Consider the following 13514-nt stretch of genomic DNA (forward strand, 5'->3'; position numbering starts at 1 on the left):
TACCTTGTATAATTTTCACCCTCAACTCGGAATTCCGTTCACATCTACTGAATTGCAGAATTGCAACAAGTTCTCTCACTCATTTGTATCGTACTTCCCATCCTAATTGATCTATATAAATCCATACGATCCTATAATAAAAGAAAAAAACGAATCATCAACCCTTAGACCAGAGATCCCACTCACGTCAATCTTTGAGCCCCCCACGAGGGGAGGAAAAAAAAAAGGAATCTCGTAAGAAACGCACATCACACCTCACCAAACATATATACCAAAGAAAAACAGAGGTACCACATAACGTACAAACACTCCCACCACAGCACCAGTAGTTATACTTCTTTCATCTCCCATCTCTTAGACTATCTTTTTAGCGTCTTTTATACATCCCTCATATACCCACAAACGATATTCAAGCTTGACGTCAACGTCAATCGACATCATCAACGAGAGGCACCACTACGACTGTCTCGCAGTTCACGAGCATTCCCAGTACATCTCCACGATCCGCTCCGACTTTTAGGTCTATGTCAATGGAATTGTCATAGCAAACAGCACGATTGGATTCTCCATTTAGAAACGGGCTGGATTGGTCATGCGATTATACATCTACCAAAGATTGCATACCCTCTCAAGACGTTCCTAGTACAACTCCAGCTGAGTTCCGACGCAAGAGCTCATCATCCGACCATATCTGCGATACATCATCTACCACAACCCCTCTTCGACTCGTTTCTTCAGAATAGTCAACTCTCAACATGCCAGTCGACTCAGCAACGGAGCTTCGTCGAGCAGACACCATGTCTGATCCCTATCCCGCTGGCCCCTCACGTCAATCGGCTTTACACAACAGCACTTCCCGCCAACCCAACAACCACAACATGCCCAAAACTCCCAAAACTCGATTTAAGCCATCTGGGTTCTCTCAATTTTGGCAAAGTGTCAAAACGCATCTGACACCTCCATCGCATCCTTCTACCACATCTGAATCGGCAATAGGTGGATCTAGCTTCAGAAATACGACGGATAATTATTATTACAATGAGTCTGTTCATGGAGGCGGAAGCAGTCATCTACCTTTGGAATTGTTAAATCCCAAAGCAGGTATGGAAGGTAAACATAAACGTCGAATGGGTAATAGTTCTGCTTCCCGGGGAGGGGGAGGACTAAGGCTCAGAGCAAGAAGTAGTCAAGCTGCATCAACATCAAGATATGGCGATGATGACGATTTATCTTCTTCGAAACCTAACGAACCTGTATCCCATATAGTGGTAGATGCAAATTTCGAACATTTCACCCCTGCTATGGCGAAATCCGATTCTGGCTTTTCAAATAAGACTCCAGGAACTAACACGAATAATGGAGGATTAGATTCCAAGAATGAAGGAGATGGAGAGGACGGCGGAGATACAACACCCAATGGAGGACAGATGGGATACGATAGGAGTGATATTGCTTCGACTACCAGGAGAGGAAGTAGAGCGGAGAATTGGGTGAAAACGAATACGGCGGTGGTATGGATGACGGAAAGGTTTTGGCCTAATGTAAAACATTTCTTGGATTCAGAATTCCCAGAACCCAGTAAAGAGAGATCTTTCCAGAAAGAGGTGAGTAACGTCGATATTCTTAAGAACAGATTTATACGTTGATGAGATGAGGGAGTCATTTGAGACAATGGCAGAGGAATGTGTCTGTTGAGCAAGATCATCAGAGATTCGGGTGGGGAAGGAGACAAGGCTCAATCTATCGTGTCAACAAGAGATGCTGATCATCTATTCTTTTGTAGACCTGGTTCACCCAAAAGCAAGGTGCAATGGCATCATCGGTTTTCTTTCTTATCAATTGGATTCTTACCGTTGGATTACTACCCACACCTATGTCGACGTACAAATATGTTGCATATATAGCCGTAGCAGGGGTAAGCGACAATATACCTTCTTTTGGAATGACTGCTGACCTGATCTTGTGATCGTGTGCACCATCGGTTGTAGTTATTGACATTACCTATACCGGTATTGGTAATATTCGATTTCCCAAGGAGACATCCTACAATATGGCAACCATGGATATTCGGAGCTTGTTGGGTGTTCGCCTATATCTTAATCATAGAGATGAGATTGTGTGGTTTCTTCTCGGATCATAATACTTGTGGTACAAGGAATTTCTTGAATTTATTGGGATTTGCCTTTGGACAACCTACACTTGGTGAGTATCAAGCTAGACACGACCACGTATGGGGTACTGTCTGACTGATATCTTTTTCTTTTGTTTGATCTTAGGTCTTTTGACTCTACGGGAAAACAGGATAACAGCTATCTGCGGAGCTTCGATTTGGTTGATCCTGGTTGGTGTTCTGGTCATGGAACAGAACAACAGTCCTAAATTATTCTTCAGAAATATTGTATTCTGTGAGTCGACATAATTGCGAACCCGATCTTAAACATCATGTGCTAATCCCTATCGTTAGTCGCACTGTTTCACGCTTTCCTAATCTGTGCGAGCTTCTTGAAAGAGAGAGGGTAAGTATGATTCCGCATCTTCATCGGCTTGTGGCCCTCACTAATCTGTCGTTGCATACTGTAGAGAACGACAGATGTTCGCTCTGCGTCAACAATTGAAGATTCAGTATAGGGCTACGCAATCTGCTCAAGTCATGGAACGTAGAGCGGCAGATTCAAAGAAAAGATTTGTATCGTATAGTGCGCATCGTGCTAAGATTCTTATCAACAAGTGCAAAAGATCTGGATTGCTGATCATATTTGAATCACTAATTTAGTCTTCCACGAAGTTCGAGTACCACTGAATACTGCACTTCTAGCTGTGCAGAATCTCGAAGGTGAACATGTGTTCAAGGGGTTGGCAGAAGATCAATCTGAGATGGTTCATGGTCTGATGGGCAGTCTGACCATGATGGAAAAAGTATTGAATGATGTCCTATCCTTTAATCGGATGGAATCTGGAAAGGTGAGTTGAGGCTAAATTTCACAACGTTCATCACTGGACATAGGACGGAGTGAATTGGTACTGATGCTCTTTCTTACTGTTAGTTCGCTCAAGCTAGAAAGCCATTCGAGTTCCATAAATCCATTCAACTCGTTGCGCTTTCTCATCGTATGCAAGCTCAAATGGCAGGTATAGAGCTGGAGGTGGAACTGGACAAAGATATAGATAAAATCGGTGGTGTCTTTGTGGGTGATGAGATGCGTTTGAGACAGGTTGCTAGGTGAGTTTCTGCGTGTGGTCGACGTGACATCATACTGATGTCTGACTTTTTCTTGGCGTTCTAGTAATCTCGTATCGAACAGTATCAAATTTACAGATAAAGGTTCTGTCCGGATCGTGACTAAACTTTTGTACCCACGAATGGAACCTACCCCTGCTACTGAGATTGACGATCCGCTCAGACAAGCGGCCATGAATCTGCAAAAACAACAGGAGATCGAACATCATGAGAGGAACGAGAGGTTGATATTGGCTTCTTCGGGTGGAATGATAGACATTGAGAAAGGTTCTGTACCTTTAGAAATCAGGAGGCAAAGTAGAGATTTTGAGAAGGAAAAGGAAGAAGAGAAGAAGAAAGTTCAAAAAGTCGTGGTTCGAGTTGAGATTCATGATACGGGTGTAGGCTTAAGGAAACAAGATGTGATTGAGTAAGTACAGGTCTCTCTCGCATCTCTTACATAGCATTAGCTTTATTGCGTTATAAAAATCTGACGAAGGCAAAACTGACGCATGCTATGATCACTCTAGCAACCGACTCTTCTCGCCATATGTGCAAACTGAGATCGGCCGACGACAAGGGGGTAAAGGATCAGGATTGGGTCTAGCGTTGGTCAGACAGATCGTCAAACTTTCCAATGGACGATTGGGTGTCGAATCGGAGTTCGGGAAAGGTTCGATGTTCTGGTTTGAATTGCCTTATTCTTTACCACCTCCGCCGAAAGGCAAGACCAATACGCTCTCACCGCCTATGGGAGGAAGTGGACCACATGGAGGATTTGGACCTCCTGCTTATGTACCAACTGCAAGTCGACAACAGAGTTATCACAGACCTACGCCTAGTCCATTAGGTCATCCAGTGGGATCGACGGAGATGACCAAAGATGCCAGTTCAGGTACCGAGAGACCTGCGATAGGCACAACGGATTCTACGTTACCGTTGTTACCTGAAGCTCACGGGAAGAACCAAACTCCGGACAAGAGTGAATGTGAGTGTGATGTACGTACTTTAAATTTGGGTGAATGGCTGATGTGAGGTTGGATGTGATAGTACCTACTGAAGAAATTATCATGCACACCTATCCACCTGTTGATCCACCCACACCGGAGGATGAGGGAATACCTGAAAGTGATACGACATTCACCAACCCTTTCACCTCTGCTCAATCTGCTTCTTCCGGAGAAAGGAGATCATCCGAATGGTCAGATGGGACTAGACTGGAATTGCAAGCTCCACCAATCATCAATGCTCCTCCACAAGTATCTATACAACCTCCACCTGAATCTAGTCCGGAATTACCACTTTGTGTCTTGGTAGTCGATGATGATAAGTGAGTCTTTGTTTTGTGCTCTCTGGCCCGAAAGGTATTGTATGACTGATGTGAATGAAATCATGTATAGGTTAACGAGAATGCTCATGTCGAGGATGTTAACGAGATTAGGACATCAAGTATCAACAGCTGAAAATGGTAAAATCGCATTTGACATGATCAAAGATTCCTTTGAACAGAAACCTAATGCTCCTAGGTTTGATGCTATATTCTTGGACAAGTGAGTTTTGACTTTTGCGTTCATGTGAATCGCAATTTTTGCTGATTTGCTCGTGATCGATCCACAGTCAAATGCCATTGATGTCCGGAGTAGAAGTAGCTCGTGAAGTTCGAGATATAGGATGTCCAGTATTTATCGTTGGGTGTACAGGTAATGCTCTAAGGGAAGATCAAGAAGAATATATATCTGCCGGAGCGGACAGTATCATACCTAAACCGATCCACCAGAAAGCCATTGTGGAAATGATCAAAGAGGCCAGAAAGAGGGTCGCGGGAGAGACTAAACCGAAAGAAAAGGAACGTGACCTTGGTATTGGAATGGGTCACGATGAAAGGTATGGATCACCAGGTGGACCTTGAGTAATGGTCTGATATGGGAAGATAAGACAACGGGTATCAATTTGGCTACAGCGGATACAGTATATCCCGATACAGATCTATATATTTTTTTTTTGGAGAACAGGATCTCTGTGATCGTTTACCTTGTTTACTTATTTGAACTTTCGCTTTTCTCATTCACGATCACGATTAGTCAGCTTTGATTTAGTAGATAGAAATAACATAACGTTTTTGGGTACACCCTTCATTGCTTTTTGGTTTTTGGTTTGTTGGGAGGTTTCTGTTGAATCACGATTTCCTGTATCTAGTAGTTTGGATTGTTCATGCTTCATGCTTAATGATCGGTAATAGAATAATGCATTATCTGATAGCACATAAGACCTTCTGGACGGGCAATTGGGCACGGTATGGACAACGATTGGTACAAGAAAGATACCTGATGAGTTCACATACCGAGACCGATAAGAGCAAGGCAATTGCAGTCAGCTTTTCGATCTTTGGCCTATAAATATTCAACTTTGCCGATGGATGGATGTGGATGCTCCCTTTGAGAACAAATGCATATATGTACCCCATGGGTGATCTCTTGAAGGCCCCATGGAGGTAGATCATTAGTCCCTTATTGTTTCATATCATCGAATTGCGACAGATTGAATATGGCTGAGAAAGACTTAGACAGGAAAGCTTCGTTCGATCATGTCGAAGAAATCGATCAAGACCTCAAGGAGGTCGAGGCTCAAAAGACTAAACAGCATGGAGATGCAGTTTTGGACATCATCGGGGACGAGAGAGTTGTTGTCACGCAAGAGGATGTAAGTGATCACAAGCTTCTATCTATGATACGATCTAGCTGACACCGCCATAATATGACCTTATTCCTCGCAGATCGACAGAATCCGAAGGAAGACTGATAAACAGATTCTGACCATCTTAATTTGGGTTTATCTATTACAGATTCTTGATAAGCTTGTGTAGGTCACCTTCGTACGAGATTTCATCTGCGACCAAGCTTTCGCTGACGAAATACTGTTATAACGCAATAGCATGGGATACGGCAACGTTTTCGGTCTCTCAGAGGACAATCATCTGGTTGATAACCAATATTCAGTTGCGGTAACGATGAATAACATTGCTCAACTCGCGTGGCAACCTTTCTCCACCTATCTCATTGTCAGAGTTCCGGCCAGAGTTTTGATGCCATGTTTTATTTTTGGATGGGGTACCGCGCAAGCATGTATGGCTGCTTCTTCGAGGTGAGCCAGAGCATCTCCCTTCTATCCAGATCACAATCCATCAACGTCCATCCATGTACATTGTACTTCCTCGCCAGTGCTGATTGTTCTGTTGTGGTCCAATTTCGGTGGTCTCGCTGCCACTCGTTTCCTTCTCGGTCTCTTCGAAGCAGGTTGTCTACCTTTGTTCTCGATAATGACAGCTCAATGGTATCGAAGATCCGAACAACCTATCAGGGTGGCAGCATGGTACTCTACGAACGGTATCGCGCAATGTATAGCGGCCTTGATGTCATTCGGATTGGGCTAAAAATCAACTCTGATAAGATCGCTTCATGGCAATTGATCTTCATCGTGGTTGGAAGTATCACAGTCTTAACTGCACCCGTAGTCTACTGGAGGATTGATTCCGATATTGCCCATGCGAGATTCTTATCTCCTGAAGATAAAGCCAAAGCGATCGAAAGATTGAGAGCCAACCAGACTGGTACAGGTACGAACGAATTCAAATGGGCTCATGTCTGGGAATTGGCATATGATCCCAAGACTTATCTTTTCGGTGGTTTGGCTCTTTGTTTGAATTTCGGTGCGACGGTGACTACAAGTTTCGGACCAACGTTGATTAAGAATATGGGTTACGATAAGTTTGTGAGTATTTATCGCATTCATTCTGGGTCAAGTGCGCCAAACTAACTTGTTTGTTCCGATATCTCACCTAGATTACCGCACTTCTCAATATGCCTTTCGGTGCCCTGCAGTTTTTGACAATCATGGCCGCTTCGTACGCTACTCAAAAGTTCAAACTCAAAGGTCCAGTCCTTGCGGCATTCATGGCACCTGTCCTAGTCGGTTTAGCAATGTTATATCATGCCAATCGACAACCTGTAGTCAATCAGAAAGTGTCTTTGGCAGGCTATTACCTAATGGCTTTCCTGTTTGGTGGGAATCCAATCATTGTCAGTTGGATGGTAGCCAATACAGCCGGTCAAACTAAGAAGAGTGCCATCCTCGCTGCCTACAATGCCTTCAACGCTACCGGTAGTATCATCGGTGAGCCTTTGAGCCCATCCTGCTGAATTATCAGGGCGTATCGCGAATACAATTGCGATTGTATCTCAGGTCCTCTTCTGTTCAATTCGAAAGATAAGCCAAGATATCTTCCAGGACTTCGAGCTACTCTAGGTGTTTTCGCCGCGATGCTCGGTCTGATCGGACTCTGTATGGGATTGATCTTTATTTTGAACAAACCACGTGAAAGACAGAGAGTAGCTGTTGGTAAACCAGCCAAAATCAAGGATACCAGTATGCTCACCAAGTACGAGGCATACGGTCACGAAGGTGGGGCCGGTGAAAATGGTAAGTGATTCCGTCTAAAGGGTTGATTCATGGTGGATTATAGCTGATTCAATATCGGATCGAATAGCTTTGAAGGATATGACGGATTTCAAGAACAACGAGTTTGTATATTTATACTAGCTTTACATCTGTATCATGTCAGAGCAAAGGCAGAATCTTGAATATATAGGGAGTACGCTGTCAAGTCGATTGATAGGATGTCCATATGTACATAAGTCACAAGAAGACGATGAATGGCCACCATGTATGGATTGCGGATAGCGAAAGATCGTGATCATGATCATTACGGACTGTAACGACTTTTGTAGTCCGTAGTAGAAGTGGTATGAAGCGGGACCAAATTGAATCCATAATTCGTAATCAAGAATCCCAATAGTATTGTCAGGCAGGGGCGCTTACGCTTAAATGCTTCGTGTCTGCTCATGCTCATGTTCCATTTCACAGACCATGTTTCGTCTTCTTCTGCCCTAATAGACCTTCCGGCAAGCAACAACATCTTGTCCATTCGAGACTGAGCAGTGTCACCATGTCTCCCTCGTCTGGGGTACCGCCCACACCCGATTCTAGCTCGATGATGATCCGACACTCTCCTCGAGCTTCTTCGTCTCAAACTACCGGCAATCCTCCGGCCAGTCCGGCAGGCAGCTCAAAGCCATCCAATGACACCCCGCTGAGTCCAGGTAGGAAAAGAAGGAAGGTGACTAGGAGCAAGCTAGGCTGCCTGACATGTCGTAAGAGGAGGAAGCTGTGTGACATGATGAAGCCCACATGCGGTGCTTGTACGCGACTACAGCTTGTATGTTCACTCATCCCATTAGAATGACTTATATTGTAAATCATTAGATGCTTACAACAAGTAGGATTGCAATTGGCCTCCGGAAGAGCCAGCTCGTCCTGCAAGGCGACGATCTCAGCAATCATCTGTACTTTCTCCTTCCCCATCTATCGCAAATCCTCCCCCGACTATGGCAGCTGCAACAACGCATCCCTTTGCCCAACCTCCCGATCCACGCTTGCCTTTCATGGTGCCTTCCAACGACTCTTTATCATCTATCCCAGCGACAAACACCATGGACGATTTCGTTGGCATATTTGGAACTATCGATGGGAATCAGAACGCAACTACATCGGGAAACGTTAATTCTGTTAATGGTACGAACATTTTGAGTAATGCGATCGGTAATCATCATCTACCCAATAATGATCATTTGGAATCTGGAGACACAAGTCTGCTAGACTGGCTATCTGGAGGTGGTAATCTAGATGAGGTGAGCCACTGACACATATAAGGTGTTAGTATCGAGAAGAATCTAACATCACGATCCGTGACAGGCAACATTACAATTATGGGCAGCAGACTGTCTCGCTGTACCTACCACTCAAACTTTCAACGCATTCGATTCACTCAATAGCGTCTTGCTCCAACAAACTCCTCCATCGCATCCTGATCCAGTGATTGATCCCACACTAATATCGTCCAACGGGAATAATGGTGAAGCTGGACCATCAGCTCCTCGTCCCGCACAATCACGTACTGCATCCCGTCGACAATCCCATTCACCATCATACAGAGGGAGCGGCACACCACCTATCAACTCCCAGACTGACCTGTTGAATTATTTCCACGAATCTCTCTCCAGGCTGGTCTCATGTACAGGAGAATCAGCTCCAAGCGCATTCGAATCATTCACGAAATTGGCAAATATGACTGCTGGTAGAGGCCCTGCAGGGCAGAGTCTACATCTTAGTATCTTAGCCTGGGCAGCAAGGCATATGGTCAATCGAGGATTGGCGAAATATGAAGCAGTCAGCGAGAAATTCAGTCTACAAGCTACGACCCATTTGGATAATCGCATGAACCAGCTGTTTGATAAGAGGGGGAAAGAAAAAGCCCAGAATTCCTCAGGTGATGGAGCAGAACATCACGATAAAGATACGGAGAAAATGACACTTCTAGCTGCTGCATTGATGATAATGCAGTTCAAGGTGAGTTGGATTGCTGCATTTTCGCTTGCCATGTCGGCCGAACCATATGCCGATACATCTTCCAGATATGCCGAGGGGATGTATGGGGATTCAACACTCTAGTCCAGCATCTCACTCGGCTCGTGCCATATGTCTTCACAAGTGAAGACCTTGACTCGCAGCCTGATTCGATGCATACTTCCTTGTAAGTCAATTTCAAGTCATGATTACCAGTCGTATACTGATTGATAATGGTGAAAGCTTCGAGAATTTACTCTATCATGACGTACTTGTGAGTATGACGACCCTCATCGCGACACGCTGGACTGAGCGATTCTGACCGTCCTCTAGGGATCATTCATCTTCACTCAAGCACCGATGATACCCAAATCCATCGCGCAGAAATACAGTCGTGCAGGTCTAGATACCCTTCATACACTCACTGGAGTCAGTTTACCTCTGTTCTCAAGAATGCATCGACTGGCAGAACTCATACGTTTGAGACGATCAAGAAGGCATAAAGGGTGGAGCGATGAACACCTCCTGGACGTTGTAAAACCGGCTTTGCAGATTGAAGCGGAGTTAAATGAGGAGAAGATCAGGCTTGATGGTTTGGTGATAGGTATGTTCGGAATGTTCCCAGATTGTCCATCCGAAAAAACCGCTAATTGATTTTGGTGAACAGCCAAACCACATATACAAGCTCATCGATATTTGCACGAAGCGTTCCGTACAGCTTGTCTGTTGCAGCTGAGATGTTTCGTACTTTGTGAACCACCCAGCTCGCTGCATATTCGCTTACTGGTGCGACAATGTCTTTCATTGCTGGAAGCGATGTTGGATGAACGCCTACCTGGATTATGCTCTGCACATTGGGTGATATTCCAAGCTGCGCTATGTGCGATACCCGGTGGACAAGAAGCTGAGGAGATGGATGATAGAGATAGGAGTGATAGGATATATGACGATATCTAGTGAGTTGAAATTGGTAGTGGCTACCAATGACATCGAACCTGACTTCAAAATGACAGTGCGGAATTTGGTTTCCGAAATGTAGAAAGATCCCGTAAGATCGTACATGAACTATGGAAAAAGAACGCAGATGGGAAGGTATTTGTAGATTGGCTTGATGTACTGGAAGAAAACGACTGGGAAATTTATGTTGTATGATATGTACATTTTACATCGACGTGTAATGAGAGTGAATCGTCACTCTACAATTTACCTATAGTTTTAACAACCCATTTACTTTCCCCTGCCAAAGTAACATTATCATTCTTTGACCATTCTTCCGGAATGGAAGTCGGTAAATCAGGCAGCAGACTATCGATGTTCTCTCCGAATTGATATACCCTCTTCCACTTGCCATTTTCCATTTTATCTCTCCGAGCGTAATATTCTCCATCTTCCGACTTTGCCAATCCCAAAGCGTGTTCACCTACTCTCCCTAAATACGCTTGTATTCCTCCATCTTCCGACGCTAAAACGATATAAGGTGCTGCAGCGGGCAATTTCATCCTACGCCATGTTTCCACGTAGTCCTCATACAGGTTGGTTTTGGGATTGTGCATTATACCAATTTCTATCACATCTCCATTGGGGAGAGTCTCGAATTTACCCTGATCGGGCATATCGGTAGGTGGACGAGAATCGATGATGTGATCCCACTTGAGAATTGGATTTTCTGCAACGTAGATATATCATACCGCAAATCAGCATTCCCCCTTGTTGTATTCTGATAGCCAAGGACATGACTACTATGATAACTACATACCCTTGGTGGATCCTTCTACCTCACCTACGTGCGCGATAGTGGACCAGTCGATCTTCCCCTCATCAGGACCCGAATTGAACACTCTCAGATCCAATGAATACCCATCGATAGTAAGGACGAGCGTATCTGTATCTTCTATAGGTTCTGCTCCCGACCAAGCGATGGATACTCTGGTTGATGCGCGTGCGGCCATGGTGTTTGCTTAGTTTAGATGCGGTCGAAGCTGGAGCTGATCTATCGCAGATTTTGAACTTCGAACCAGAGCTTGATCCGATAATCCGGGGACGTTTGGCTCCTTGATAGCTCTTAGGCCTTATGACAGATGGTACGTACTGGAGAAGATCCTTATGTATCTGGCGATAGATTTAGCATTCCACCATGAGCTTAGCAGCACCAAAAGTGCAACTTCCGGTTATCTGCGAGCCATTCATTCACCTGCAGATATCCTTAGCGCCCTCCACCTATATGTAGCGCGTTTAGAGGTCTGTGCGCATACGGATAACTACAACATCGGAGGACAGCGACAGTTACACTCCAATGGGACAACCAACAACCAGCTAATCATTATTTTGCTTCCTGTATATTTGATTCGAGGTTTTATTCCTGATAGTGTAGCAGCACAAGCCATTATCTGCTTGGAAAACCCTAAAGAAAGAGAAAAGTCAACTGCAAAAATTATGGTATCGACCTCATCTGCATCTGCCCCCATGGCCGATCTATCATTTGATTTTGGGCCTCCCCCACCTACATTTGTCGATAAGTATGCTGAACGAGAATATGTGAAGGAGAGATTGGCCTTGGCTTATAGAGTCATTGCTAGAGAAGGAATGTGTAGGTACTTAGGTCTTACTTGATCTCCTAGCCTTTCTGTCTTTCAGTACAAACGTTTATGGCAATCGTGTGTCACCAATAGGTGAAGGAGCCTCTGGCCATCTGACTTCGAGAGATCCTGTTGACAGGGAATGCTTTTGGGTAAGTCATCATATTCGCCTGACATCGCTCCCTACGTGAGATGTGATTTACCGGTGATGGCTGGCTCATCCTTAGGTTAACCCATACGGCCTTCATTTCTCACGAATGACCTCTTCCGACCTCCTTCTCGTAGATCACCACGGTAAGATCGTAGCAGGTGGTAAACCTCATCAACAGCGATACAACGCAGCGGCATTCATTATCCACTCTGCGATCCATGCCGCTCGACCAGAAATAGATTCGGTCGTTCATACCCACTCACCATACGGTAAAGCCTTTTCGACGTTGGGTAGAAACTTGCCTTTCTACTCGCAAGATTCTGCTGTATTCTATAACGATGTTGAGCTATACGATAATCACAATGGTGTTGTGTTATCGAAGAACGAGTCGCAGATGATAATTGATAAGATCGGTGGTAAAAAAGCTTTGATCATGCAAAATCATGGTTTATTGACTGTTGGAGGATGTATCGAAAGTGCTGTTGCTTGGTTCATGTTGTAAGTACAGTCGCAGTAATCGTCATCCACGACACAAGCTAATCAATTATGATGAGATAGATTGGAGAATGAATGCAGGACAATCTTGACTGCTGAAGCGGCTGCTGCTATGACCGGATCTAAACCCATAAGCATTTCCAGCGAAGTAGCGGAATTCACGTAAGTCGCTTGCTCGCTTGCAATATCGAATTATGGTGTTATGGCTCATAGAGCACGTGCAGGCAACGAGAGATTGGTACTGAGGAAGCTGGAAGATTTGAGGCATTACCATTTGTAAGTTGGGCCTATAGAAATTATACCTGTCCGCTTACAACCGATTAATATAGTTCGACTTGGTAGAGGAGGAATGCGGAGGTGCGCATAGGAAGTAGGTTGCTTATGCTCTTGTAAATATGAAGATCGAAGTATTCCGTATTGTTGTATTGAGGAAGCATGCCCTAGCCAGGTCTTGTGCCGCGCATGTGCTTCTTTCTTGCCCTTCGAGAGATCATGTGATATGAGTTGAGATTTTCGAGGGTTGACCACTCTGCATGTCTAAGAGCAATGTTTCGAAAGGGAATGGCGACCAAGTGGAGCAGTGCAGCCCGCCCAAATAGCAATCACGCTTGTTTTT

At 44.6% G+C, this 13514-nt stretch overlaps 5 protein-coding genes across 5 annotated transcripts; 4 read left to right on the top strand and 1 right to left on the bottom strand.

Moving 5' to 3' along the window:
• Nucleotides 1–755: 755 nt before the first annotated feature.
• I203_104401 (uncharacterized protein) lies at nucleotides 756–5126 on the top strand (the record flags this gene model as incomplete). The annotated part of the gene is made up of 13 exons (XM_019144007.1): nucleotides 756–1604; nucleotides 1784–1915; nucleotides 1989–2202; nucleotides 2277–2405; nucleotides 2465–2516; nucleotides 2581–2696; nucleotides 2774–2961; nucleotides 3045–3220; nucleotides 3285–3647; nucleotides 3748–4205; nucleotides 4268–4547; nucleotides 4618–4767; nucleotides 4835–5126. The coding sequence occupies 13 exons, from the start codon at nucleotides 756–758 to the stop codon at nucleotides 5124–5126; spliced, it is 3399 nt and encodes a 1132-aa protein (XP_019007056.1).
• A 635-nt stretch (nucleotides 5127–5761) lies between these two features.
• Nucleotides 5762–7813, top strand: I203_104402 (uncharacterized protein; the record flags this gene model as incomplete). Its single annotated transcript, XM_019144006.1, has 7 exons — nucleotides 5762–5917; nucleotides 5991–6076; nucleotides 6149–6358; nucleotides 6541–6985; nucleotides 7057–7387; nucleotides 7457–7693; nucleotides 7761–7813. 7 exons carry the CDS (start codon nucleotides 5762–5764, stop codon nucleotides 7811–7813), a joined length of 1518 nt encoding a protein of 505 aa, XP_019007055.1.
• Nucleotides 7814–8219: 406 nt separating this feature from the next.
• Nucleotides 8220–10828, top strand: I203_104403 (uncharacterized protein; the record flags this gene model as incomplete). The annotated part of the gene is made up of 8 exons (XM_019144005.1): nucleotides 8220–8489; nucleotides 8554–8961; nucleotides 9026–9679; nucleotides 9745–9863; nucleotides 9920–9950; nucleotides 10010–10280; nucleotides 10344–10632; nucleotides 10690–10828. The coding sequence occupies 8 exons, from the start codon at nucleotides 8220–8222 to the stop codon at nucleotides 10826–10828; spliced, it is 2181 nt and encodes a 726-aa protein (XP_019007054.1).
• Nucleotides 10829–10872: 44 nt separating this feature from the next.
• Nucleotides 10873–11625, bottom strand: I203_104404 (uncharacterized protein; the record flags this gene model as incomplete). The annotated part of the gene is made up of 2 exons (XM_019144004.1): nucleotides 10873–11342; nucleotides 11433–11625. The coding sequence occupies 2 exons, from the start codon at nucleotides 11623–11625 to the stop codon at nucleotides 10873–10875; spliced, it is 663 nt and encodes a 220-aa protein (XP_019007053.1).
• A 484-nt stretch (nucleotides 11626–12109) lies between these two features.
• Nucleotides 12110–13272, top strand: I203_104405 (uncharacterized protein; the record flags this gene model as incomplete). Its single annotated transcript, XM_019144003.1, has 6 exons — nucleotides 12110–12263; nucleotides 12346–12404; nucleotides 12480–12901; nucleotides 12962–13060; nucleotides 13123–13174; nucleotides 13228–13272. The coding sequence occupies 6 exons, from the start codon at nucleotides 12110–12112 to the stop codon at nucleotides 13270–13272; spliced, it is 831 nt and encodes a 276-aa protein (XP_019007052.1).
• Nucleotides 13273–13514: the final 242 nt, after the last annotated feature.

The sequence above is a fragment of the Kwoniella mangroviensis genome (assembly GCF_000507465.2).
Source record: "Kwoniella mangroviensis CBS 8507 chromosome 1 map unlocalized Ctg01, whole genome shotgun sequence".
NCBI lineage: Eukaryota > Fungi > Basidiomycota > Tremellomycetes > Tremellales > Cryptococcaceae > Kwoniella > Kwoniella mangrovensis.